This window comes from Epinephelus moara, chromosome 5 (genome assembly GCF_006386435.1).
Source record: "Epinephelus moara isolate mb chromosome 5, YSFRI_EMoa_1.0, whole genome shotgun sequence".
Lineage (NCBI taxonomy): Eukaryota > Metazoa > Chordata > Actinopteri > Perciformes > Serranidae > Epinephelus > Epinephelus moara.
The window spans coordinates 8,262,617-8,286,709 of NC_065510.1; the positions used below are offsets into that span (position 1 = coordinate 8,262,617).

The 24,093-nt window shown below is 39.6% G+C and overlaps 1 protein-coding gene across 2 annotated transcripts; it reads right to left on the reverse strand.

The window, feature by feature from the left end:
• Nucleotides 1-4,604: 4,604 nt before the first annotated feature.
• Nucleotides 4,605-15,157, reverse strand: LOC126391061 (beta-1,3-galactosyltransferase 5-like). 2 transcript variants are annotated; one of them, XM_050045662.1, is made up of 2 exons: nt 15,007-15,157; nt 4,605-8,121 (listed from the first exon to the last, which is right to left on the reverse strand). In XM_050045662.1, the coding sequence occupies exon 2, from the start codon at nt 8,114-8,116 to the stop codon at nt 7,043-7,045; it is 1,074 nt and encodes a 357-aa protein (XP_049901619.1). In that variant the 5' UTR covers nt 8,117-8,121; nt 15,007-15,157; the 3' UTR covers nt 4,605-7,042. The 2 variants fall into 2 exon arrangements, with proteins under 2 accessions (XP_049901619.1, XP_049901618.1); XM_050045661.1 differs by lacking the exon at nt 15,007-15,157 and adding an exon at nt 10,418-10,551.
• Nucleotides 15,158-24,093: the final 8,936 nt, after the last annotated feature.

Below are 24,093 nucleotides of genomic sequence, written 5' to 3' on the forward strand. Positions count from 1 at the left end.
AGTGAATCAAAATTATATTTAACCTGAAAAAACGTTTCATATACTTATTTTTTATTTTGAATACATTGTTGTATTTTTCAAAATTGAAGATCAACACATGAATTTTCAGTTTCAAATTTTATTTTTTCAAGTACAAAACATTTGACCCTAATGTAGCTCCATACAGGACCAAGAAGGGAGTTGTGTTCTTGCTCGTCGGCGTGTCATCCATGATGAATTTGTAGTTTCGTGGATAGGCCACATGATATGGCCCATGATCCTCCCATCGTGGCTCTGCTGCTGATGATAAATGAATGTCCCTGCTCGCCAACTTCCAGGTGAAGAAGATTGTCACTGCTCCAAGGATGCAGATAAAGTGTCTCCTCCTGCTCTCCATTAAGACTACACAGAAGAGAGTCACATTAGCACATGATAGCAGAACTTTTCTCAGCAACTCTAATTCTGAGAGAACAGCAAAAAAGTACAATTATAAAGGCTGCAAAAAGTGTCCCTCAATATCATAGTTATGCTAATCAATATCATTTCAAATGTTCAAATACTTGGTCCAATACAATACTAAACGAATTCCTCAAAGTCAGACTAAGAAACCCAGATAATACGATTGGGAGTCGAATTACTTGTAATTGTATACAGTCAGTCAGACCCAAACTGGCCTAGATGCTCTGCACATGCTCCACGGTTTCCACCCCAGGCTTTGACCCGGAAGTCCATCCATCCATCCATTTTCACGACTGCTTATCCTGTTAGGGGTCGCGGGGGGGCTGGAGTTATCCAAGCTGACATTAGGCGAGAGGCAGGGTTTACCCTGGACTATCACAGGGCTGACACACAGAGACAGACAACCATTCACACCTACAAGCAATCTAGAGTCCCCAATTAGCCTAATCCCCAGTCCGCATGTCTTTGGACTGTGGGAGGAAACTGGAGTACCCGGAGAAAACCCACACTGACACAGGTAGAACATGCAAACTCCACACAGAAGGGCTCCCTCCTGGGATTGAACCAGGAACCCTCCTGCTGTGAGGCGACAGTGCTAACCACCTGTGCCGCCTCGGAAGTCGAATAGCATCAAATGCGTAACAGAAGAAGCTTGAAGCAACATGGTGAAAGCTACATCCAGAGCAGTGCACTTTTGGACGGACGAAAAGATACCATTTAAGCTGTGTCAGCTGAAAGAGTTAAATATTTTAAAATCCATGGATGGGAGGTAACGCAGAATGGCGACCTGTTCAAAAAAGTGGCAAAACACTTGGACTACGCTCGATTGTTTGGTCTGTGACATAATCGGTCAACCAGACAAAGGTCCAATACTAACAAGCCGAAAGGGAGCATATCAACACCTATCGTAGCAGAATCGGACATACTTCACTCAATAAATCAATAGCCCTCCTGTGTTTGTATACTGGGACAAGGACAGTAGTCCAATTAAATGGGCTAGTCGATGTGTAAATGTCCTGACTGACAGCACAAATATTCTCATCCTATTCAGTCTATAAATGACAGCACAGAGATGGACGCAGGCCTCTCGTTCTATCATTGCTCCACTGAAGGCAGCACTACAGTATAGACTCGAGGGGTTGTTTGACTAGTTTCACTGGTATCTGGCTAAACTCACTGACATACAGTTATGGGTAAGTCATCACCGCGAAACAGCAAACTGGAGAAACTACTTTTTATTGACCTTGCTTTGTGCAAGGGGAGGAACATTGTAATACTGTCCTTTTCCCAAAACTGTTCCCATTAAGTTAGAATCACACTATCATCTGAAATCTCATTTCACTCTCCAGTATTGTAATTTCCCTTACGTGGAGCTGTGGGCGGGGGGGCATGTAGACACAAACCATGACAAACAGCTGCAGACCAAAAGTAATATGCAAAGCCTGCAATAATGACAGCACTGCCTTGATATTGTCACACTGAAACACAACCACAGATCTGACCCATGCTGTTCTCCAGGTGTGGCAACAAACAGGGGTCCATGTCATTGGTTCGACAGCCCATTGGTTCGACATCCCATTAGTCTGACTGTCCGCAGTGCTGAACGGCTCGCGGCGGGCGTATGGTGCGCCGCGGCAGGCTTGAGGCGGAGCAGGCTCACAGCTTATGTGTTTGTCACTTTCTTTTTCATTTTAACCCACACCATGATCTTTTCCTGACCCTAACCAAGTGGTTTTTGTGCCTAAACCTAACCAGACCTTAACCACAGGGCATCATGATGATTTCGGAACGGACTTCGGAACAATGAGTTTAATATGGTCAGAACAAGGGGATGTCGAACCAATGGGCTGTCGAACCAATGGGCAGTTCCCAACAAAACAAACAGATGCTTTAATACAGAATAGTTTGTTTGCTGTTGTTGTTTTTCAGTTGTTTCACCAAAAGTTTTTTTTAGGATTGTACTGATGCAGACATTATCAAATTATCAACACAGCTTTTAGGTTCTTTAGTTTAACCTGCAGTCAGTTTCCTCCTGTACGCTCCTGTTCGGAGTTAACGTCTCAGTCAACTTGAATAAACACAGGTGATGCACAGACAGTATACTGTCTACACATAAACTGTACATGTTAAGTATAGCCCATGGTGATCCTAGACTATGTACTGTATGTACCCATGGAGTGCAAACAATGTATTTGGTTAAAACGGGCCAGTGTGTGAGTGCTAATCAATCAGCTATCACTACTGCTAGCTATGATAGCTAAGTTACCTGCAGTTAATAGCCATATATTCACCCAGCACCCACCAATGGTGTACACGTTTTTTTTGGGTTATATTTGTCAGATAGCTCGCGTAAAGTCTGAGAAAAGTGTCAATCATTTATGTTGCATGTTTAGGATGGGAAATTAGTTTTTAAATCCTCCAGTGGGTTCATTCCCCCAGTGTTGACTCCATGGCTGCAGCCTTGCTTCACACTGAAAACTCAGGACTCTCCCAGTTAATGTAACTGTCATATCTGTGCGTGTCTCTGTGCAACATTCATTCACTTTTTTTTTTTTCCCATTTTATTAATTTATTTTCAGGTACAGTGCACAGTGATAAACATCACTATAAATGTGCCAGTGTTAGCCATTTAGCTAATTCAGAATATTCTGTGTTTATACCTGTTTATACTTGTATTAGTTAGACAATAAATGGGTCTAGTCTCACAGAGGCAGCAGACACGCACCCACGCAAACTGTCTGGTGGCCACAGACGGGAAGTCGAGGAGGAACTATATACTCTATGTCTTTAAAAGAAAGAGGAACAAACATGTAATCCTACACGGAGTCAACGCTTCTGACTGCTTGGCTTTTCTTTTCTAAGTTAAAGGTAAACCATGCAGGACTGTCAGTAACTGTCTGTAAACACGCTCGCCGGCGAACGTCAAAATAAAAGTGAGCCCCAGATTCACTCTCATTTGCCATTTTACCTTGCTATATTTGTGTTTTTTTGACGCAGTGCCTCTTGGATGCCTGCTACTTACGGTCTGGCAACTGGTCGCTACGTTTTTATAAAGCCCTGACTATAGATTGTTTTTTGGAAAATCCTGCTTGGTTTACCTTTAAGGTGAAGAGAGAATGACCTCACTGTATGTTCAGGCATGGTTTACTGTTCCTTCATTTATTTACTTAGAATTTTTCCCATTTGAAGCAGTACATTGATTTATAGAATCTGTTTGTGCTCTTGTTCTTAGATCAGTCTGCTCAAATAATCATGTTAAGTCTTTTGTGCTATCAGCTTCTCCAGGGCTATGAACACCTATTTAACGTTGGGCGGGCAACCCTCGCCTCATTGGCCATTTTAGGGAGCCAACATATGATTGAGGGCTGCACAGGAAAAGTGCGCACACTCTATGTTTTTTTTTAATGACATACTAACACTTTACAAAAACCATCAAAGTCGACAGTGATAGCACCGACGCAACACTCATATTACATCCTAGTTTCCAACTTTTCAATACATTTTAAAGTAATGAAATAATGAGACAGAGCAGTGTTTGACATTGATTGTACCCACTGCAGTAGAGCGACGGTTTCGGATGGGGTACGGCAACACCAGCTGGACAAACCACATGCAGAAGTGCAGTCCACCATAATACTAAAACCAGTAGTAATAATAATGGCAGTTTGTTAAGTTAATGAATGATATATAATTACATTTGCTTATGATTATTACAGGCTATGTAGTTTTCTGTAATAGTACAACAGCTTTTTTCTTTGTATTTTTTTTTTTTATCATATCTTGAGGGGGCATGTTGAGCATATTTGAATATTAAAGGGATAGTGCACTCAAAAATGAAAATTCACCCATTATCTACTCACCCATATGCTGAGGTGCTTTTCATTTTTGGGTGCACTATCCCTTTAACATTAAGGACATTGCTAAGTATTCACATATGTTGAAGGCAGTGAGATAGGCAAAAAATAAAACACACACTTTTATTGACAATGATGCAAAATATGGTACACAAGTACAACAGAAACTTTCACTGAAAATACCGCTCTGCAGTGTCATGTAAGGTTTTGTTTTTTCCATCTGCCATTTCATGTAGTGTGCCCACAAATACATTTGCAGTAAAAAAACATTTGTGTAATTTGTGTTTAATCTTACTTTTTTATATATATATATATATATATATATATATATATATATATGTTAGGAGATAATGTTGGATTTTTTTGAAAGTGCAAGACAGATTGGTGATGCAGTTCTTGCTCCCATGAAGGAATAGTCCTGAGAGGAGCTTTTTCTGAAGAGTAAAAACATAAACAATCTCATTCATGAAGCAGATAGAGTACAGTAAATGTGTTACGTGCCACTATGAATCGTCACAGTATTCACAGAAGATCTAAATCTTGAACATTTAACATTGTTGAAATGATGGATATATACTTTTAGAAGGAAACTCCTTCACAAAGATGACAACTTTCCCTGAGAGCAGCTGAGTAAGGTGGATACAGGAGGAATGATCTCCTGAAGTACTCCTTCATACTGTAACATTACATTTCCTATACATGACACATAACAGATCATATTACAACTTAAACTCTGCAATGATATGAGTGGTAACATGTCACTGTAGTATAACAGTATGACAGTATGTGACAGTATATTTTGTTGTATTCTGTCCCAAGAGTACAGAATTTGGCATATCAAAATTGGCTTACATGAAACTTGTTTACTGAACAACTTTAGTACAAATCCTGTCTCCTTGTTGAAACCTAAAAATCATTTTCCAGATAGAAACATCACTATAGGAGCACTACATCACAGGATTAGCATTTACTTGAGACTTTCATGGCCACTGAGACACACTCCCTTTATTTTTTTTATAAAAGTCTGAACATAAAAGTATTGTTCTTTAACATTCAGCAGCTGAGCTTTACTTTGGTAGTCTTTTTGAGATTAAGGTCACTTACAAGAGAAATGTGTGAACAGAACATATATATATACATCACAGCAAGAAAGTTCAGTCAAAGTAATCATCACCTACACACACACACACTAAAACAGCCACAACTATCATTAACAGTGTTTGCTATATATCAAATTACCCCAAACACCACATGGTGAACTTGGCCCTGGGTCTGTGAACAGTCTGTAACCCATTCTCAGAACCCATCGGCTGTATTCGGCGTCTGACTTCCGGCAGACAGCGATACAGCCTCTGGGGGCAGACCCCCGATTTTTTGGCATTCCGGTTTGATCTGGGCGGAGGAGGCGAATTTCTGTTTCCGACTTCCGTTTATATATAAGTAAATATGCTGAACCACTGCGATGGATTCAGAGTTTGCAGTGACACCAATTATGTTCCGCCTCGTTAATTCACCGCACGGACCGTTTAACCTGGCAACAACTGCAGCCGGCTCAAACGTGATTGGTCAATATCACGCGGACTACAAACAGCCTACAACCGGAAACCAGGGCTCTTCCACTCTTCTTCCGGAGGCAAGATCTCCAGGAAGAAGAGGAGAAGAAGAGGGAAGAAGAGCAGACTCTACATTTACTGAATGTAGAGTCCTGTGGAGGAGTGAGGGTTGGATCAAAATCACAGACTGTAGTGATGCGTCACAGTAAGCCTGTCGTTCAAGCAGCCTCGCCCTTATGTGTGTAACTAAGCCACCGTAGTCATGGATGTTGACACAAGCTATCAAGACCGAAACTGTTTTTTGTATCAGGCTGTAAACATGTTTATTTCTGCTGTGGGTAGGCCACTTCAAAGAGTATAGATGTAGCCATAACTTTCACTATTCCATTGCGTTTTCAGTTCATGAAAGTTTATTATAACATTCTGATTGCCTAAAAAAGTCTTGCTCAGCATTTGGTTGTGCTAAAAGACCCTTTAAGGAGTCCGATATTCAGTTTTTCCAGTACATACATTTTGTTTTAATGCTTTTAAGCCTGATTTTCACAGAAAATTTGCATTATCACAGTTAACCACAGCTGCTAATGCACCGTACTAACCAAGTTAGCAGCTCTGTTAGGATTAGCTTCACCCTCTCCTCCAAATAAGATCACTTACGGCTCCAAAGAACCAAGATGGGGACGGCCAAAATGCCAAAGTCGAGGCTTCAAAACAGGAGTACACTAGTATCTAGTCCTGTTGACTACATCCATTATTTTACGCAGTCTGAGTTCAACCTGCTGAAAGAAAGCTACCTTACTCAATGGTTGTGAGTTTAACACTTATTTCAAACTGGCTGGCAAAATAACGTAAAAAATGTTGAACTTAAAAATTGACAATGTGATGATGTATGGAATCAGTCTTTATGTTTACTATTTATAATTTAGGATCCAGCAGATGTTCTTATCTGTGTATGAGAGCTGATGCAGCTCAGAAAGTCTTTGAGGCTCATCTGACTGAAAAGGACATTTGATAAAAAACAAAGTTTTGGGTTCAAACTCTTACATCTGTTTTGTCCTTCATACAAAAAAAAAAGTCAGACCAAGGGGCAATGTATTCCATGATCTTTGCAAAGAAAATACATATGCTTCATTTTAATTAATGTTAAATATTTGTCAGGTTTAGTAAAAAAAAAATCAGTCTTGGTAAACTTAATAAAGTTCAGCATTTAGCTTCTGGCTGTCTGCTCCTCTCCCAGTAACTCGTCATCTGTGGGATGCTTGTCGTTGTCACAGCAATCACTTTTGAAAGGCTGCAGCTGCTCAGAGGATGCCTGGGGTCGACAATGAACATTGTATTTTCAGGAGGGTCGGTGGGGGAAATGCCCAGGCGTTTCAGACACATACCCAGGTAGGCATCTTCAATGTAGATAGGTTTAATCTGAGGAGAGACTGACAGGATCTTGGCAGGCAGGTCCAGGGACATGACGTAGGCCATGCCCAGAGGATATGGGGGATACTCCGACTCAGCAATCACTCCTCTCGGCATGTAGAACTTGTTGAACGGATTTCTTAAAACCGGGCTGTGCCACCACACCAAACCTGTCATGTAGTTTTCTTTGGCTGTGCTGGGACTCAACAACAGTTTAACCAAATTCGGGACATGCAGTAACATATCAGAGTCAATCTTCATGACATAGGCAGCATTGACACAGTGTGCAGCCAGCCACTCCAGCATCATCATAGTCTTGACGGTCAGATTGCGGTAGCTGTCCTGGAAGTTACTCTGGATCAGGTCATGATGCTGCAGGTTCTCCTGTTTGAGCTTCTCCTGCTGCTGCTCAGCATCAGCTCCCCCAGGCAGGCCCAGGATGAAGAGGGTCTCGACCAGCTGACCCAGGACCAGTTTCTCATTCCCCCATGTCTTCCGAATGGTGTCCCTAGCTGCTATGTCATTGGGTGCAACTGGAACCATCAGGACCAAGAAAGGAGTTGTGTTCTTACACGTTAGCGTGTCATCCATGATGAATTTGTAGTTTCGTGGATAGGCCACATGATACGGCCCAGGATCCTCCCATCGTGGCTCTGCTGCCGCTGATAATGATGTTGATGATGATGGTGATGATGGTGATGATGACGATGATGACGATGATGACAATGATAATGATGATGACGCTGCTGCTGGAAAATCCCTGCTTGCCAACTCCCAGTCACAGTTGAGATAGATGAAGAAGATTGTAACTGCTCCAAGGATGCAGACAAAGATGTGTTTTAAGTGTCTCCTTCCGTTTTCCATTAAAGCTACACAGAAAAGAGACTCACATTTAGAACATGATAGCAGCACTTTTCTCAGCAAATGTAATTCTGACAGAGAAACAGCCTCAGAGCAAAAGTAATACACTATTACATGATCAATGCTGTCTTTGTTTCTTTGTACATCAGCTTCTTCAGTTACCACCATAGCCCTGCCTTCAGCCAACTGCTGGACATTGATTCACAACCACAGATCTGACCCAGTGTTCCTTTGGGTGGCAACGAAATTGTGCTTGTTTACTGCTGTTGTTATTTGTTTGTTTTGCCCAAAAGTTTTTAGAATTGTACCAATGCAGAAACTATCAACTTCAACACAGTTCTTAATGCCTTAATATGTTGTAACAGCCACGCTGCTGGTCCATCACTGCAGTTTCTGCCTGCTCTCCTCCTGGTGAATAGTGTGCAAACAAGGGGGGTTGATGATAAAGTAATGCCATGCACTTCCTGCCCCAAATGTGGTTGTTCTAATCAGTGACGGACAATACATGCATCTCATCCAGGCCCCCAGGAAAGGAGCTCAACCTCGCTTCCAATTTTCCCCAGTGGCCACTGGCAGTATTGCAACGAAAAAATACCCTACAGCCCAAAAAGCATTTTCTCTATACACCACCACTGTAAGATACGTCTGTAAAACTGTTGATAGGACAACTCAAACTTCAAAGGTCAATTATTTCTACCATTTTTTTCCCCTGTTAAAGGTTTTTTTGGGGGGAGTTTTTCCTTATCCGCTGCGAGGGTCCCAAGGACAGATGGATGTTGTATGCTGTAAAGCCCTGTGAGGCAAATTGTGATTTGTGATATTGGGCTTTTTTTAAATAAAATTGATTGAATTAATTGATAACTCTTTCTATTATGAATTTTTGAGCAATGGAGGTTTTATATTCATAAAACTTAACCGGAGCTGAGAAAAACAATCTGTGACATCATCACAATGTAAAGTCTATGAGCCGATCTGGAACTCGCGGGCGATTGCATGTAGGCTTGTGCCGGTTTGAAAATTTTCTAACCGGTTTGATTTAAAGCCAAATATCTAACCAAACTGATATATCGAATTATATACCTAATTTTACCACTGGGGGTCGCATTTGAGCTATTTTTCCCAATAAAAGCCCATTGTAGGTGTAATGCGCTTCCAATCCACTAGGTGGTGATAATGCTGTATTAACCGTCAATACACACAAGGTTACACAAGAAGAAGAAGCAAAAGGACACTTCTCGCGAGCTGCAGAGTCCGCAGTCCGTGGATTTCTGAGACAAACTAAACAAAACACTTGTAGGCTCCTCCACTTCATTTAAAAACATACATAAACCTTATTAAGTTGTCATAATGCATGTTTCAATCATGACTGTATAAGCTGAATATAGTCCCTTGACCCGCCGCTGATGTGAAAAGCCCCACCCCCCCACCTGGTTTATCCAGTTGACGTGAATTAAACCGAGTGGAGCTCTTAAACCAGACCGAACCGGTTAAACCGGAAATCAGCACAAGCCTAGTTGCATGTCGTGAAAGTAAAGCCGAAAACCAGAAACTTTGGCAAGGAATTCCATTAAACTGGACAGGCACCATCTTGGCCTCCATCACCTAGGCATTATTATTCATCTATCTCAACGTTTGCTTATCACAAACCTCGTAACTCCTCATAATTTGGGCTTGATTTTGGTAAAATAATAATATAATGACACATCCAAGTATCTAAACACGTATTAAGGCACAATATTAACTTTGACGGCACAGTGTTCACTTAAATTTTAAAAACACAGTTTGTTGTTTTTTTCATTTTATGGAGTTAGTGGTTTAGACGTTCAAGGTTTCCGCCTTCCACTGAGCCTATAACCCTGCAGGAAGTGTCAGTGTGGTTTTGTTTAGAGCAATATGTGCCTGCACAATTGTGTTGAAAATATCAACCTTAAATGGATAACACAGAACTCTGAGGTGAAACATATTCAGTCAGCAGGATTTCAGTGAAAATGTATCTTCCTTGCTCAAACATCCACCCAGTGCATTGGGTGGGTTTTTGAGCAAGGTGCATTATATCCCACCGTGTATATCAAATGAACCCAGAAGGAGATGCACACCATTACCCCCATCACCCCATTTTTAACACGTTTTAGCAGTTTTATTCTGATAAGTATTACATATACAATCTGTAGGAAGCACTTCTTTAGTGACGCAAGGAAAGTAAAATCATGCCATGGCGTTAACTTTAAGGAAGTAGTAGCTTTGTCCTGTGACTGGCGAACGCTTTCTTTCTCTTTTACTTCAACTCTCCAATTTCATACTCACTGCGCTTATTCCACACCATACATATGTCACCCATGACAGCGATACAAAAAGCTGAAGTATCCTGCGATGGTTGCACAAACCGAGCATCACCAACACGCTGCCAAAGAAGCTCTTAGCTGTGACCACGGAATAATTACCCTCACATCCTGTTTATGTTATAAATCACACTTAGTTCCGCATCTGCCCTCCCACACTGTATGAAAACTGAATGATGACAGCATGCAAGCAGATGCTCAATGTTTAGACACAAGAGTTAGACACACATTAGAATCTATTTAGGGTAGGACGCTGTAAAGCCAGGAAACACCTTTCTTAACATGAAATACAAGAACAGTACATTTCATACAGTCCAAGGTAACGACTATTAATGTCTTGTGTGGGGCTGAAACTATATTATATTCATTGTCAATTAATCTGCCCATTATTTTCTTGATTAATCATACAATAGTCTAACATTTAACTGTGTCAAATAACACTTGCCAATTTAACAGGTACAATTATTTATTTCAGCCACAATTTTTTGTTGAAGCAGAGGAAGAATCCGTTATATTATGATTATTGTTGAGTCTTCGTAATGTCAAAACAATTAAGGACAATGTGCCTTACAAGGTTTAAGAACCCAAAGTTAGAACTGTGCAGTGAGATAACCTCACCTGACACCAAGAGTCATAGATGTACTTACTAGGTTTATTATTGGGATATTGCAGATGTCCTGAGTTACAAGTACACTGTATATTTTTCGGTAAATGTATTCTTACGACCGCAAGTCCCATCATCCCAATTAAAGTTAAAATAAAGGAACTCTTAACTGCAATAAGGCCTGATTATTGGAACTGCTATCTGTAAAGACAAACCCAGAGTTCTGACCGGACTCTCCACAGTGATTTGACCTATCCAACCACCATCCAACACATTCACTCCTTTTCACAATGTCATGTCTTAAAATGTCTGTATGTCTGTATATATCAGCAAATCTTTACATTTGGGAGGCTGGTAACAGTGAGTCATTCACTGACTAATTGCTTCAGCTCTGATTATGAGACTCTTCCGTAGGTTTGTTTAGTTTATGTCATAACTTTGAATGTAAAATTTGAATCTGTGGAGTAACTTCAGGTCCAGTTGTGCGATACACAGTGTTGGGCAGTAACGCCGTTAGTTTTGGCAGTAACTAATACTCTAACGCATTTGTTTTTAAATTCAGTAACTCAGTTACCATTACCAAACTGTGCGTTACTCTATTATTTTTGGCCAGGTTTGAAAACGGCGTGCAGCATGCAGTATTCCTTCACAAACTGAAGTTCCCTTTCACTAAAACATTTTAGCCCTGAACAATAAAAGATAGTCAAGTCAGACAGAGGTATATGAACAATTCTTACCAGGGCATCTTAATGAAACACGTCTCTCACCATCTCTGAAGTCACTGTCGACCTGCTGGCCTCACCACAGTGCTGTAACGTTACAGAAAGTTACTTTTCTCAGTAACGCATTGCTTTTTGGTTTAAGTAACTGAGTTACTAACTGAGTTACTTTTTAATGAAGCAACTACTAAGGGTAACTAGTTACTATTTTTCAGTAACTAGCACAACACTGGCGATACATCAGTGGAGGACTAACAATGTCTGAATGAAGCGGACTAAGAATGCACTGGCATACACTACCAGTACTTCTGAACTCTTCTTTAGGGATGCATGATAATATCAGAATCGGCCAACACGCTGATAGTATCAGTACGTCATCAGTATCAGTCAATTCTGACTTAAAAAAAAAATCGATCAGAAACACTTAATGATCAATAAAATTAGGCGGGAAAAAGTGGGTATATCAACATCGGTATAGGTTATCAGTCAATGAGTTGTTGCATATCGGCATATCGGCAAAAAATCCAATATCATGCATCCCTAGTCTTCTTACAGTAAATGACCACCACATTGATTCACCCTCTGTTATGTATATTTTAAAACCCCACGCTTAAAGGTTTTATCTTATATTCTAGTTGGAGAACCCGCGCTGTAACAGTTCAGAAGATAACATTGTTAGCATTGTTTTATTAGCTTGGATTCTTCATGACCTTTCTTCATTTAATGATAAAAAAACATTTGTTGGACTGGTGACTTTATTTGTCTGTGATTGTAAATGACTTTTTGCAAACAAAAATAAAAAATATTTCTTTATATAGTTTAACAATGCCTTCACTTTCGTATGTTGTCATCTCCATCAAATATGAAGGCTTTGTTTGTGGCAAATGGAAGGGTTACCACTTTAACACTTTGCTTCATCCTTTAGGTACTGGCTTTAAATAAGGAAAAAAAATCAAAAATATATATTTTGACTGCAAACTTATTTTTAAACCACTTCAAATAATCTTTTTATTTTAGCACCCCTTGTCTACACTTTTGCTGTTTTAATGCTGTTTTTCATTGTTAATAATTGAGTAATTAATTTTACTAGTTAAATTTTCTCTCTGTACTCTTTTATTGTAAATCTGTATCCTATGTTGTTTTATATTTTACTCCTTTGAATAGCCCTGGTGTATAAAACATGCCACACAAATAAAGCTGCCCTGCCCCGCAGAGCAAAAGAAGAGCAATGAGGAAGTAACGCCAATGTCAGCAAAAGTGGTTTCAAGCCATATCTTAAACAAGCACTGCTCATAAAGTTAATAACTCAGCAACCATGGTATTTATGTTATCAGCAGTGGTGGAGAAGTTTGTACTTTGATACTTAACTTTGGTAAAGTACAAACTCAATGTGCCAAAACTCCCCATTAGAAGTTCAAGTCCTGAATTCATTATGCTACTTTAGAGTACATTTTTTCTCTTTGTTATTTTCCTTCTACCATTCAGTTTTAGTTATGCCAAAAAACATATTGTTGGAAAGCTAATTTTCCAGTCTATCTGTTCGTGCTAGTGTTAGCTGTCTGAATTTTTGTTGTGTGATAGCCTGGTGTTCACTTCCAATGTAGAGCCAAAACATGATGTTTTTTCCAAACTTAACCATGGCGTCCCGTATCAAGAGCAGACTCAGAAGCATACCTAGCATGTTATATGTAGGGATGAGCATGTGTCAGCAATGAAGACACAGTAGACAGCCAAATTCCATATCTCAGTACTTTTTAAATGTAATTTTCCATTTTCTTAAAGAAATGTGTGAACAAGTGACATTGTAAATAAAGGGAGTTCAAATTTAGACTGCAATTTTTTCAATCAAACCTACATTACAAAGAGTTACGAGGTTTTTCACAAGCAAATGTTGATGTATAGATGTATAATAATACCTAGATACCAGAGTCCAAGATGGTGCCCATTTTGTTTTATTGGAATTCCTTGCGTGGCACTTATGCCAGAAAGGTTTCTAGCTTCCAACTTTACTTCCACGATATGCGACTTATTGAATATGCACAGTAGTGTTTCCGTCCCCGCCTGTGAGTTCCCGCTTGGCTCACATTGCAATGACATCACAGATTTTAAAATCATTTTTCTCAGCACAGGAAAGTTTTATGAATATTAAACTTTAAAAAAAAAATAAAAAATCATAACAGAAAGAGTCATAAGTGGTCTTGTTTGAAGTTCAAGGTGTCCTGTTAACAGTTTTACAGACGTCTCTTACAATGGTGGGCTATGGGGAAAATACTTTTTGGTCTGTAGGGGATATTTTATTGCAATACCGCAAGTGGCCACTGAGGAAAATTGGAATCAATGCTGAGCTGCCTGGTTGAAATACATGTTTTGCCCGTCATGGATCAGATGCAATATCAAGATCACCCCCATCACTCCTCGTTGCTGGGACACTATTCACCAGGAGGAGAGCAGGAAGAAGCTCCAGCGACGGACCAAAAAATGCTCCCCTTGTATGTACATTTTACAAAATTGTGCCTTTCACGTTAGGTTAGGCTCTAAAAAAACTTGATAAACTGTTAGCAGGCGCCTCTATTGGTTCAGAGATCAAATTATTTCCGTTGCTTTTCAAGTAGTCTGTGAGTGATAGAAGGTTATTTCATGTTGATACAAAAATGTCCCAACCGACCCCGCTCTCCCCTAAGTGTCAAATACTATGGTGAACTAGCTACAGAGTAGCTTATATTATTTCCTAAAATAAAAATGTAGTGGAGTAGGAGTAGAATAAATGAAGTAACCTACAGTAGGCCTACTTGATTATAACTTAGTGTGGTTATCAGTTTACTACTGTTTCATTTATTTGGCTTGAAACATCAGCACCCTGGCAGCTTAATGTGTACTGTAATTGTTTCTACCTGTTGTTATCCATCAACGGGTCACATCTCTTATATTATCCCATTAATGTCTAATGTCTGTCAGGAAAGACACAATATTTGTCCAGGGCGAATCCACCTTATTAAATCAGATAAGCTATTTGAACAAACCTGCTACGGCCCCGAGACAATAACGGAGAGGTGTGCCTGAGAAGAATCTGCTGTTAAACTGAGATGATTTAATCCTCTGCTGGAATAAATAAAGTTAACACTTTCCCGTTAAGTTTCTTCCTATCTGACAGAATCATGGAGTAACTGCAGGTACCCAAGTGACAATGCAACGTTGAGCACACATTGTTCCTCACACGTTACCGTAACTTACCTGTTACTAATGCGCGTCCTTACTTTAAAAGCTCTTCCCTGTCTCCGCTGCCTTTTCTCTTCTCCTCTGCAGTAAAAGTCCCGGTGCAGCACAGACCTTACAAACTGGTGTATAAAGGCAGGTATGACACCGGACGGGTTCAGGGCGGCCAATGATCAGCTCACCTTCATCTGAGACTGCACACCGCCCTCATGAATCACCTCAACCCGCACTTCCTGGTTCCCCCACCTGCCGGTGTAACCCTTTCAGCCAGGTGAGATACATGATCCTGCCTGAACCTGTTGTGTTATGTTATTGATCCTCAATCAGCCATAGATCATTCAAATTTTGTAGACAGAGAATTCAAGTAGAGACAAAAAATAATTGGCCAACCCACAGATTAATAATAATACATTAATAAAAATAATAATAATAATAATGATAATAGTCATTATTTAAAGTTTAATGACACCACTAAAAGGAAAAATAAATACAAGGTTCTATCAGAGTTTAGTCAGTTGTGTTGAGTTAAGCCAGTTTATGCATACAAATGCATTTGTATCTAAAATTTAATATGCCTTTTTCCCAAAAGCAAAATATAAATGTATAAATATATATAATTTTTCCAATGTTCTGACATCTTGCAGACCAAAGTGCATGTTTATTAATTGAGAATATAATTAATCAAAAATTAGTTTGCTCAAGCCTCAGTTATTTGAAGTTTAATGATGATACATCACATCACTAAAAGGAAAAATAGATGCAAGGTTCTATTAGAGTTAAGTCCGTTACGTATTGATAATAAATAACAAAAGCATTTACTTGACTTTATTTGAAATACCAAGATTTCCTTTTCCAAAAAGCAAAACTATAATTATATAAATATATATGTATATGTATATTTATATTTATTTTTATTTATATGTATTATATTTTTTCTGAAACAACAAAGCAGCCATATTTCAAAGCATACTGTTTTTCAATGGTAATATTTCATGCATGGAAGAATCAACAGAGGCACTGCAACTCTGGGGATCTGTCTGCCTTTTGTTAATGATTTACATGGTCAATTATGGGCAATTTATATAAAATGCTCCATAAAATCCACCCTAAAACCATCAAATGAGCCTTACAGATTAAATGAAACACCAGTCTTTGGAACATGCTCGTGCTGTAATGGGCTTTTTCCACCACCTGGTGTCACACTGACTTCAGTGTTAACCAACTTCTCATCATCATCCAAAGATATTATGAACCAGGTTATTTTACAAGTTATTTCAGTTTGTCTTCCCTTCCTTCTTTTTATACTTTTGCACCCACTGTAGCATAATAGTAAGTTTTGTCTTTACATTAAGTCCAATACAGTTTATATCAATTAATGTCAAATGTAACTTCAGTCTTACTAGTCATAATGTAATGGCTTAAATTCAACTTTTTATTTGTTAAAACCTAATTAGTGTAATCTGAAACAAATGTTTTGACAGGTCATAAATAAACTGCAGACACTGCAATGTGAATTTTGTCACTGTTTGTCATATTAATCCTAATCCAAAACAAATGACTACATCATAGATTAAGGATTGTTAAAACATTTAAAACAGAATTATATATATTTAAAACAAAATCACACAAAAATTAAATAGAAGAAATTTCTTAGGATGAAATGAAGCAATTTATGCGACAAAATATCCATATTGATAAAAACTAAGTTTGCCTGCAGCTGCCTGCAAACTGTACAGTGTAGTTCACACATGATGCTCTAACAAAGGTAAGGTGACAACGTTATCGAGAAAGAACAGTGAAGCTGTCGAGCGTAACCAAACAAGACACCTCAGACCTTGAATGCAACTTGATATCCTGACTGTGGACATCACAAACAACAGAGGTGAAACAGCACACTCTGATGAATACATATACTTGATAAAAAAGTAATGGTGAAACATTTTAGCTGTGTTAAATATAGATTATTGTGATCACTTTTTCAGTTTTTCCTAAACTGCTTTGCCTGTCTATGCCAGCATAGATGTAGCACTGACCATAGGTGTGGATTTCAGAGGTGATGCAGGGGACACGGCTCTCTCAGGTCGTTGATGGTAAATACATTTCAGTGAAATTCAAATTAATTCTCCCATCCAGAACCCTAATTCTCAGGGCCCGTATTCCTACAGATTCTGAGAATCCTCTCAGAGAGCTCCTAACTTAGCCTAAAAATTCCTAGCAAGGAGTCTTAGCTTAGGAGTGATTCCAGAACATTCTCAGAGAACTCTGACTCTTGACCCCATTGCTAGGTATGAGTCATCATTTCAAAAGGTGTGATTGGTTGATCCTAAAAGCTAGATAAAAATACACTTTTGGTGATAATGGGCATAGAATGGGCCGTCAGATTAATAGACTTAATCATAGAATCTAATCTCTATGAAGACTGTGTAATTATAAATAATATTTTACATAAAGAGAAAATCTCTGTTAAATAAATAGTAAGCTATACTTTAAAATTATCCTACAAAATGTGTGAAAACTCAGGCCCACTTGCACAGTGTTCACATGCTGATAGTTATATTTATTTGCTTACATTCATTTACCATGCTGGTCATTTTTGCACTTCATCCATTTGGTATTAACGAGAGTAAAATGGCTCAGCTTTCATCAATTTCTGGGATTGCTAACCGGCCTATAAGAAGCAGTGTTGGCTGGCATTCAAATCTTCCACAAACTGAACAGCAATGGAGAAGAAAAGAAGTAACCAACTGGACAGAGGAACAGTGTTTGCTTCTGGCTCAATTGGTCAGTGAGAATAAAAGTGTTTTGAGAGGTAGATTTGGCCCCAGTGTCACACTACAAGCAAGAAGCAGGCATGGGATCATATAGCACAACAGATAAATGCCTCCTTTCCACTGGTTGTGCGCACAAGTGAGGAGTGCGAGAAGAGGTGGTATGTGTTGCAGTCGAAAGCAAGAGAGGAGATTGCAGCACACAAACGTGAATCTTCACGCACAGCTGAGTGATATACCACTTACTTACAGCTGCTGGTAAAGTTAATTTAAATACATAATTAATGTGTACATGCACAGAAACAGTTGCAGAAACAGTGTTTAATGTCCTGGGACAGTCAGAAGTTAGTATCACCGGGCTGAGGGAAGGCATTGACTCTTCAATGATGCAGCTCAATGAAATGCAACAAAGGTAGAAGTGTGTTTTCATATATCAATAGGCAGGTAAACAAAATATCAAGAATATTTATTCAGTACATAAGCCATTTCTCATATCTCTTGTACATGCTCATTCTGCGAAATCAATGAAAACAAAACAATAATTAAAGAAACTAAACGTATTCCCCTTTCTGTAGCATGGAGCCATCAGAGGAACCGGGGCCAGGTGTACGACCCTCAGCCTGAAGCATCACAGTTCAGCCTGCCCGCTGCTGCTGCTGCTGCTGATGCCGCTGCTCCAACACCATCCCTGCAGGACAGAAGATTGGAGATGACAATGGATGTCCTCAGACAGCAGAAAAGAGTTCTATGCCTACAGGAGGAGTACTACCGACTAAAAATCGATCTCCTAAAAAATAAATCCCATGACAAATAGATATTATGTATTCATGTGTCTTTGTGTGTAATATGTGTCAAGTATTTAACTATTGTAGGCTATGTGTAGTAAATATTAGTATTTAACTATTGTAGGCTATGTGTAGTAAATATTAGTTGGTATATTAGTTCACTGCAGTCACAAGTTCTTAAATTACATATACTATAACTTGCCTGAAATGTAAATTTGTAAATTGGGCTCTGTAAGGCAGTCCACTGTGGGCCAAGTTCCCCTGTGGAGCGTGAATGTTTTCATCACCACCACCATCATTATCGCTGTCTTCATCACCCTCAAGAGGTTCTGCAATCTGTCTAGCCTTGCAAATGTTGTGTAGTATCGCATAGGCTATGATGACTTTGCAGACTTTATCAGGGGTCAGCTGCACCTCTCCGTGGAGAACATGAAAGCGCCTCTTCAGTTGGCCAATGCCACGCTCCTCTACTGCCCTTGTTGTCTTATGGGCCCTACAAGTTAATACAGACATAATCAAAATTTCATTCAAAACAACTGGAAATAATGTGAATAATTTAATACATGACAATGTACATTATTTGAGGGAAATATTTAAACGACTAGGATACTCCAACATGCTCTTTACATTTTATTTCCATGCATAATTCTATATTGTTTGGGTTACCTGTTGTAGTTTAGTTGCGGCCCTTGGTCTGGATGGAGGTAAGGTGTTAGGAGCCATGGTTTGCATGAGTAGCCACTGTCCCCTAACAAGTAGCAATTGGCTGGCACATAATGTCCCTTGAAAAGCTGTCTGAGGCCACTCTCAGAGAGTATTCTGGCATCATGTGTTGAGCCTGGCCATTTAGCAACAATGTCCAAAATCTTATAGTCCGCATTGAAAACAAGTTGAATGTTGATACTGTGAAATCTCTTCCTGTTCACGAAGACGGCTTCATCTTCTGACGGTGCCATTATATGTATGTGTGTCCCATCAATTACACCCACAACACCGGGGAATCCTGCGACGTCCATTAATGCCCTTTTATGAGCCTGTGAAGTGTGGATAACCAGCGGAAACGAAACAAACTGTGTCGGCCCCAGGTGTTTTGTTGTATAAATGTTTCACTTTTCTCTAACTGTGCCGTCAGGAGTTCAAATCATTTATTTTGATGTGTTCCTGACCCAGTGATCTGCACACCATGAACCTTCAGATATACGTGGTGTGTCACAAGATATCTGTGAGTGCTAATCCTTTCTTTACACAAAGACAAGTCATCATCACCTTCCCTCTGGCACACATTTAATCAACTCACTATGTCAAACTCAAGTCATCACAAGCTTTGAAATATATTTAAGCTCTTGTCCTGCAACCGGTCCATTTTTCTGCATTACACCGGTGACAAATGATGGTGAAACTAAACATCCTCTTTGCCCTGTGCCATGTGTACTTTTCCTGTATGAGTCATCACAAGGTGCAGCTTTCCTTAAGAATTCTCTGTTGACGTAAATGAAAGCACCTTTACTGCCCAGTGCAATTCAAGACAAGGGGAAAAGTACTCAGTATGATAAACATCCAATTACTCAACACCTACTAGGAACTTCTGTAGTGTGAGGGTAGATTTTAGGCAAGATAAGAGACACGAAATGAAGGCTAAAACAGAACAGGACAATCATTGCATATGTGTTTTTCATGTGTGGGCTGGATGACTTACTGATAATAAATGCTATCTCACCAAAGATTAAGAACCTCTCCCCTCGGCAGTTATCTGATATCTTGCTCCACACTGAACTGAGTGCTCTCATATTGCAACCTCCCTTCAGCATGCTCTTATCCTACATTTGTTTTTCAAAACAGACTGAACTGCAGGTCAGACGTGTACAGTATGCTACAAGCCAGGAAGTGTTTCAAACCCAGGTCCGTTTTTATTGTAATCCCAGCCAAGTAATGTAGGTGTAAATGCTAATAAAGAACTACAAAGGTGCCAGGCGACTGCTCGGGCTGATCACGACCACTCTAGACCAGTGGTTCCCAACTGGTAAGTCGTGGTCCAAAAGTGGGTCGTGGATCCATTCTGAATGGACCACAAGTAACTCGAGAACGTGTCTACAGTAGTTCGTAAAATATATACTTTATTTTTAAGTATGGTGAGTTTCCAACAGAGCTGTATTTTAAGTGCCATTTCCTGCTGTAGAGCAAGTGACTAACGGACAGCAAGTGGGTTTCCATTAACCCTAGAAATGCGCAAAATCTAAATATCGCAATAAAAAACTGGTAATGGAAACACCTACACTTTGAAAAATCTCTTAAATATCGAGAAAAAGTTTTTATGCTCTCATGAGGTGGTTTTTCAGTCGTGTCGATATAGAAGTATATATCACAAAAGTGTAATGGAAACACTTTTTTTGCAAAGATACATCACCAGACATTCAAGTCCTCTGTGAATTCCTTGTTCACGATCCTCTCCCAGAAATTCTTTTCCGTGGTCGCTGCCACACGCTTTGCCTTTGGAATACCACTTGCTCTCTTTGTCTTTGGTTGTAGACAACTGCAACAGCAGCAGTGGCAACCGAGATGATTGTTCCAGCTCGCAAGAGATTTGGAATATCCATCTTACCTCTGCAAACAAAGTGGAGTCTCGCGGGACGAGATTTTACGAGAATTACGGCTCATACGCAAAACACCTTTTAATGGAAACACCTGCAAGTCGCAGTTGTACTTTGTCGAAACTTTAGAAATATCGCATTTATTTTGCGCAAAACTGTAAGAAGCGCGACTAGCTTCTTGTGAGAGACAGCAGTCTAGCTTGATGACACGACCAAACGCAAGTATGACACTGACTGTATTAAATTGTGTGGACATTGAACTAATGACTGAGGAGAAAACTGGACCTCGTGTCTGGAGCAGTTGGGAACCACCACTCTAGACAGTTCTGGTTCCGCAGAGGCACTGCAGTGTGTTTCAGAAGCTAATAAAAATACAGGCCTCGTCTATTTTTGACGGAGCTGCAGTGCATTTCACAGAGCAGACTTCTGCTAAATGGCACTATTAGGGAAATATAGACATCATGTGATAACAAGGAAGGATATATCTTTGGTAACTAAAACACTGCCACAAATCTTCGATCCATGTGATCCATTTGATCATTTGATCCATACATAACTGGACTTGTAACAGTAGTAACTCTGTTTGTAGGCTAACACAACACAACACAATTTTAACAAGACCAAAAAAAGAAGCTATTTAACCACTTTGCTTGCTTACTTACTTTGGATAGATGCACAAATGTCAAGGACAAATGACCAAATCAACAAAATCAGGAAGGTGTGCCTGGTGGAATCTTCCTTCCCAGCTGCCTTCAAATCAATATGGCAGCAAAGATAACAATACCAGTTGACTTATTTTTCTCGTATCATGTCTAACTTTAGTGGATCATAACATATTGGATATAGAATTAGTTTGTAAATGCTCCAGTTCAAAATAAGATAGAAATTTATGTAGATGTCAGTTTTAAGCCATGACAAAGGCTAAAATACGACCTGCAACAGCCAGTAAGGCTTGTTGTTTTTAGCTGAGCTGATTTCTGGAAAACTTGCTGCCCCTACCAACCATCTAAGAGGAGTGAGGAGTCAGCAGTCAATGACGATATAAAAAGTTTTTCAACAATTCTGAATCACCACAACCATGAGAGAAACTTGAGCATACAGTCATAAGTGTGCACACAAAATATTACGCTGATTGGTCCAGTAGTTTGTGAGATTAGCTGCAATTAGGCAGATACACACCCTCACTCACACACGTGCACACAAACATAGACATGCATGTTTACAAATGAGGTCATAAGGTACCAGCAGAGTGGTATATGAAACCCACAAAACAGCCATTCTCAGAAATAGTCTCTTTGCTGACCTTTGTGGGATGAGAATAGGGTCAAATTTTAACTACAACTAGAATTCGTGTTTTTCTTAATTATGCTCATACAATTGACGCTCCCATATGTACAATAGAGGAGTTCTTGTTGCTGTAATGTTGTCATCTCTCCATGACTCTAAGGCTAATGTGGGGCTTCTGCAGGGTGATTTAGCCACACAAGTGGATATCTTGAGTGTGTTTAGCTACTACTACTACTGTAGGAACGACATGGCGGACTCGGCGGAAGAATTCTATTAAGGAAAAATTATTAAATATGAAAGTATGTGAATGTTATCATAAATAACAACAATAATAATAGCTGTATGAATGTATGATTTATCCATGGTCATTGTTTGGTGTTTTGAAAGGCCTTGGAGCTCTTCACTGTCTGCATGCAGGCATGTGACGAGGCTTCATGGAGTCTGAAGGCTAAGATATGTAAGATGATGACCTTGTAGATATTCAGACTCACAGATTAAACCAAGGGTAACACAACAATTGTTTTGACTCCTCCAAGATAGCGTGAGTACACATGCTTCTGTATGATGTGTGATATGCTATGTAAGGCTGAATCTTTTCTTAAGATACTTTTTTGCCTTTATTACAGTGCAGCTGGAGACTGACAGGAAAGTGGGGAACGAGAGAAGGGGAATGACACGCAGCACACGTCCACAAGTTGGAACTGAATCCAGGCCACTGCAAAGGATTCAGCCTACAGTATATGGGAAGCACACTCTACCAGGTGAGCTAGAGGTTGCCCCAATCATTGGTTTGTTACTTTATGTTTTATGGTATCTATTTATGCGTACATGCTACCAAGATCTTAGTCATCAGATGTGTTGTATTAAAAATGCATTCAAGAGTGCAAGTTTTTCTACATCAAGGACAGGCTTCATATGTACATTTAAACGGCTCATTCAAAGGTTTAGAAAACACAACAATTCTTAGTTTCACTTGTTATTGACTCTATTTCTACAATAACTTCACTTATTGCTGTGTTTACTCTAATAATTTTATCTAACAATTAGCACTTGTTCCTACCCTACGGGAGCGGCCATTACTCTTCTGCAAGCTGTGGCCTGCATTTTATGTCATTAACAAACGTCAAAATCTGGTGCTAGGGCAGTGACTCGCAGCATCAGACAGTGATGAAAAAAGCTGTTATGCATGATATGCAGCTTGTGTCGGCGGCGGCAGGGGGAAATGCGATGGGACAAGAACAAAAGTTGAGGCGGCAAAACTCCAAGTAGGACGGAAGGGAGGGGCGGTGGATGGGTCCAACAAACACCAATCTTCACCCAGGAGAGCAGTGTCCTGTAATATTATAAAGCCAAACCCTGCTCTTTTCTGCAAAACCCAACCATGTGCTTTTGTTGCCTAAACCCAACCACATGCCTTAGTTGTTGGAGGAAAAAAATCATCAATTTGCATTGGCGCACATAACATGCAGAAATTGACAAAGCACCCAAGAACATCAACAACCAACACACCCAAGGCAAGGCAAGGCAATTTTATTTATGTAGCACCATTCATACACAAGGCAATTCAATGTGCTTTACAAGAGAAATACATTAAAATAAAACATTAAAGGAACAATAGATCATTAAAAACAAAAGCTAAAAGCAAGGCAATAAAGAGTTAAAAACAGTGCAGAAAAT

Excerpts from the sequence above, each read along its gene's own strand:
- LOC126391061 (XM_050045661.1), bottom strand. The coding sequence starts at position 10,451 with ATGGGTGACATATGTATGGTGTGGAATAAGCGCA. Across the intron at positions 8,122-10,417 it reads TATGGTGTGGAATAAGCGCA|CTTTAATGGAAAACGGAAGG; the intron begins GTGAGTATGAAA and ends TTTTCTGTGTAG.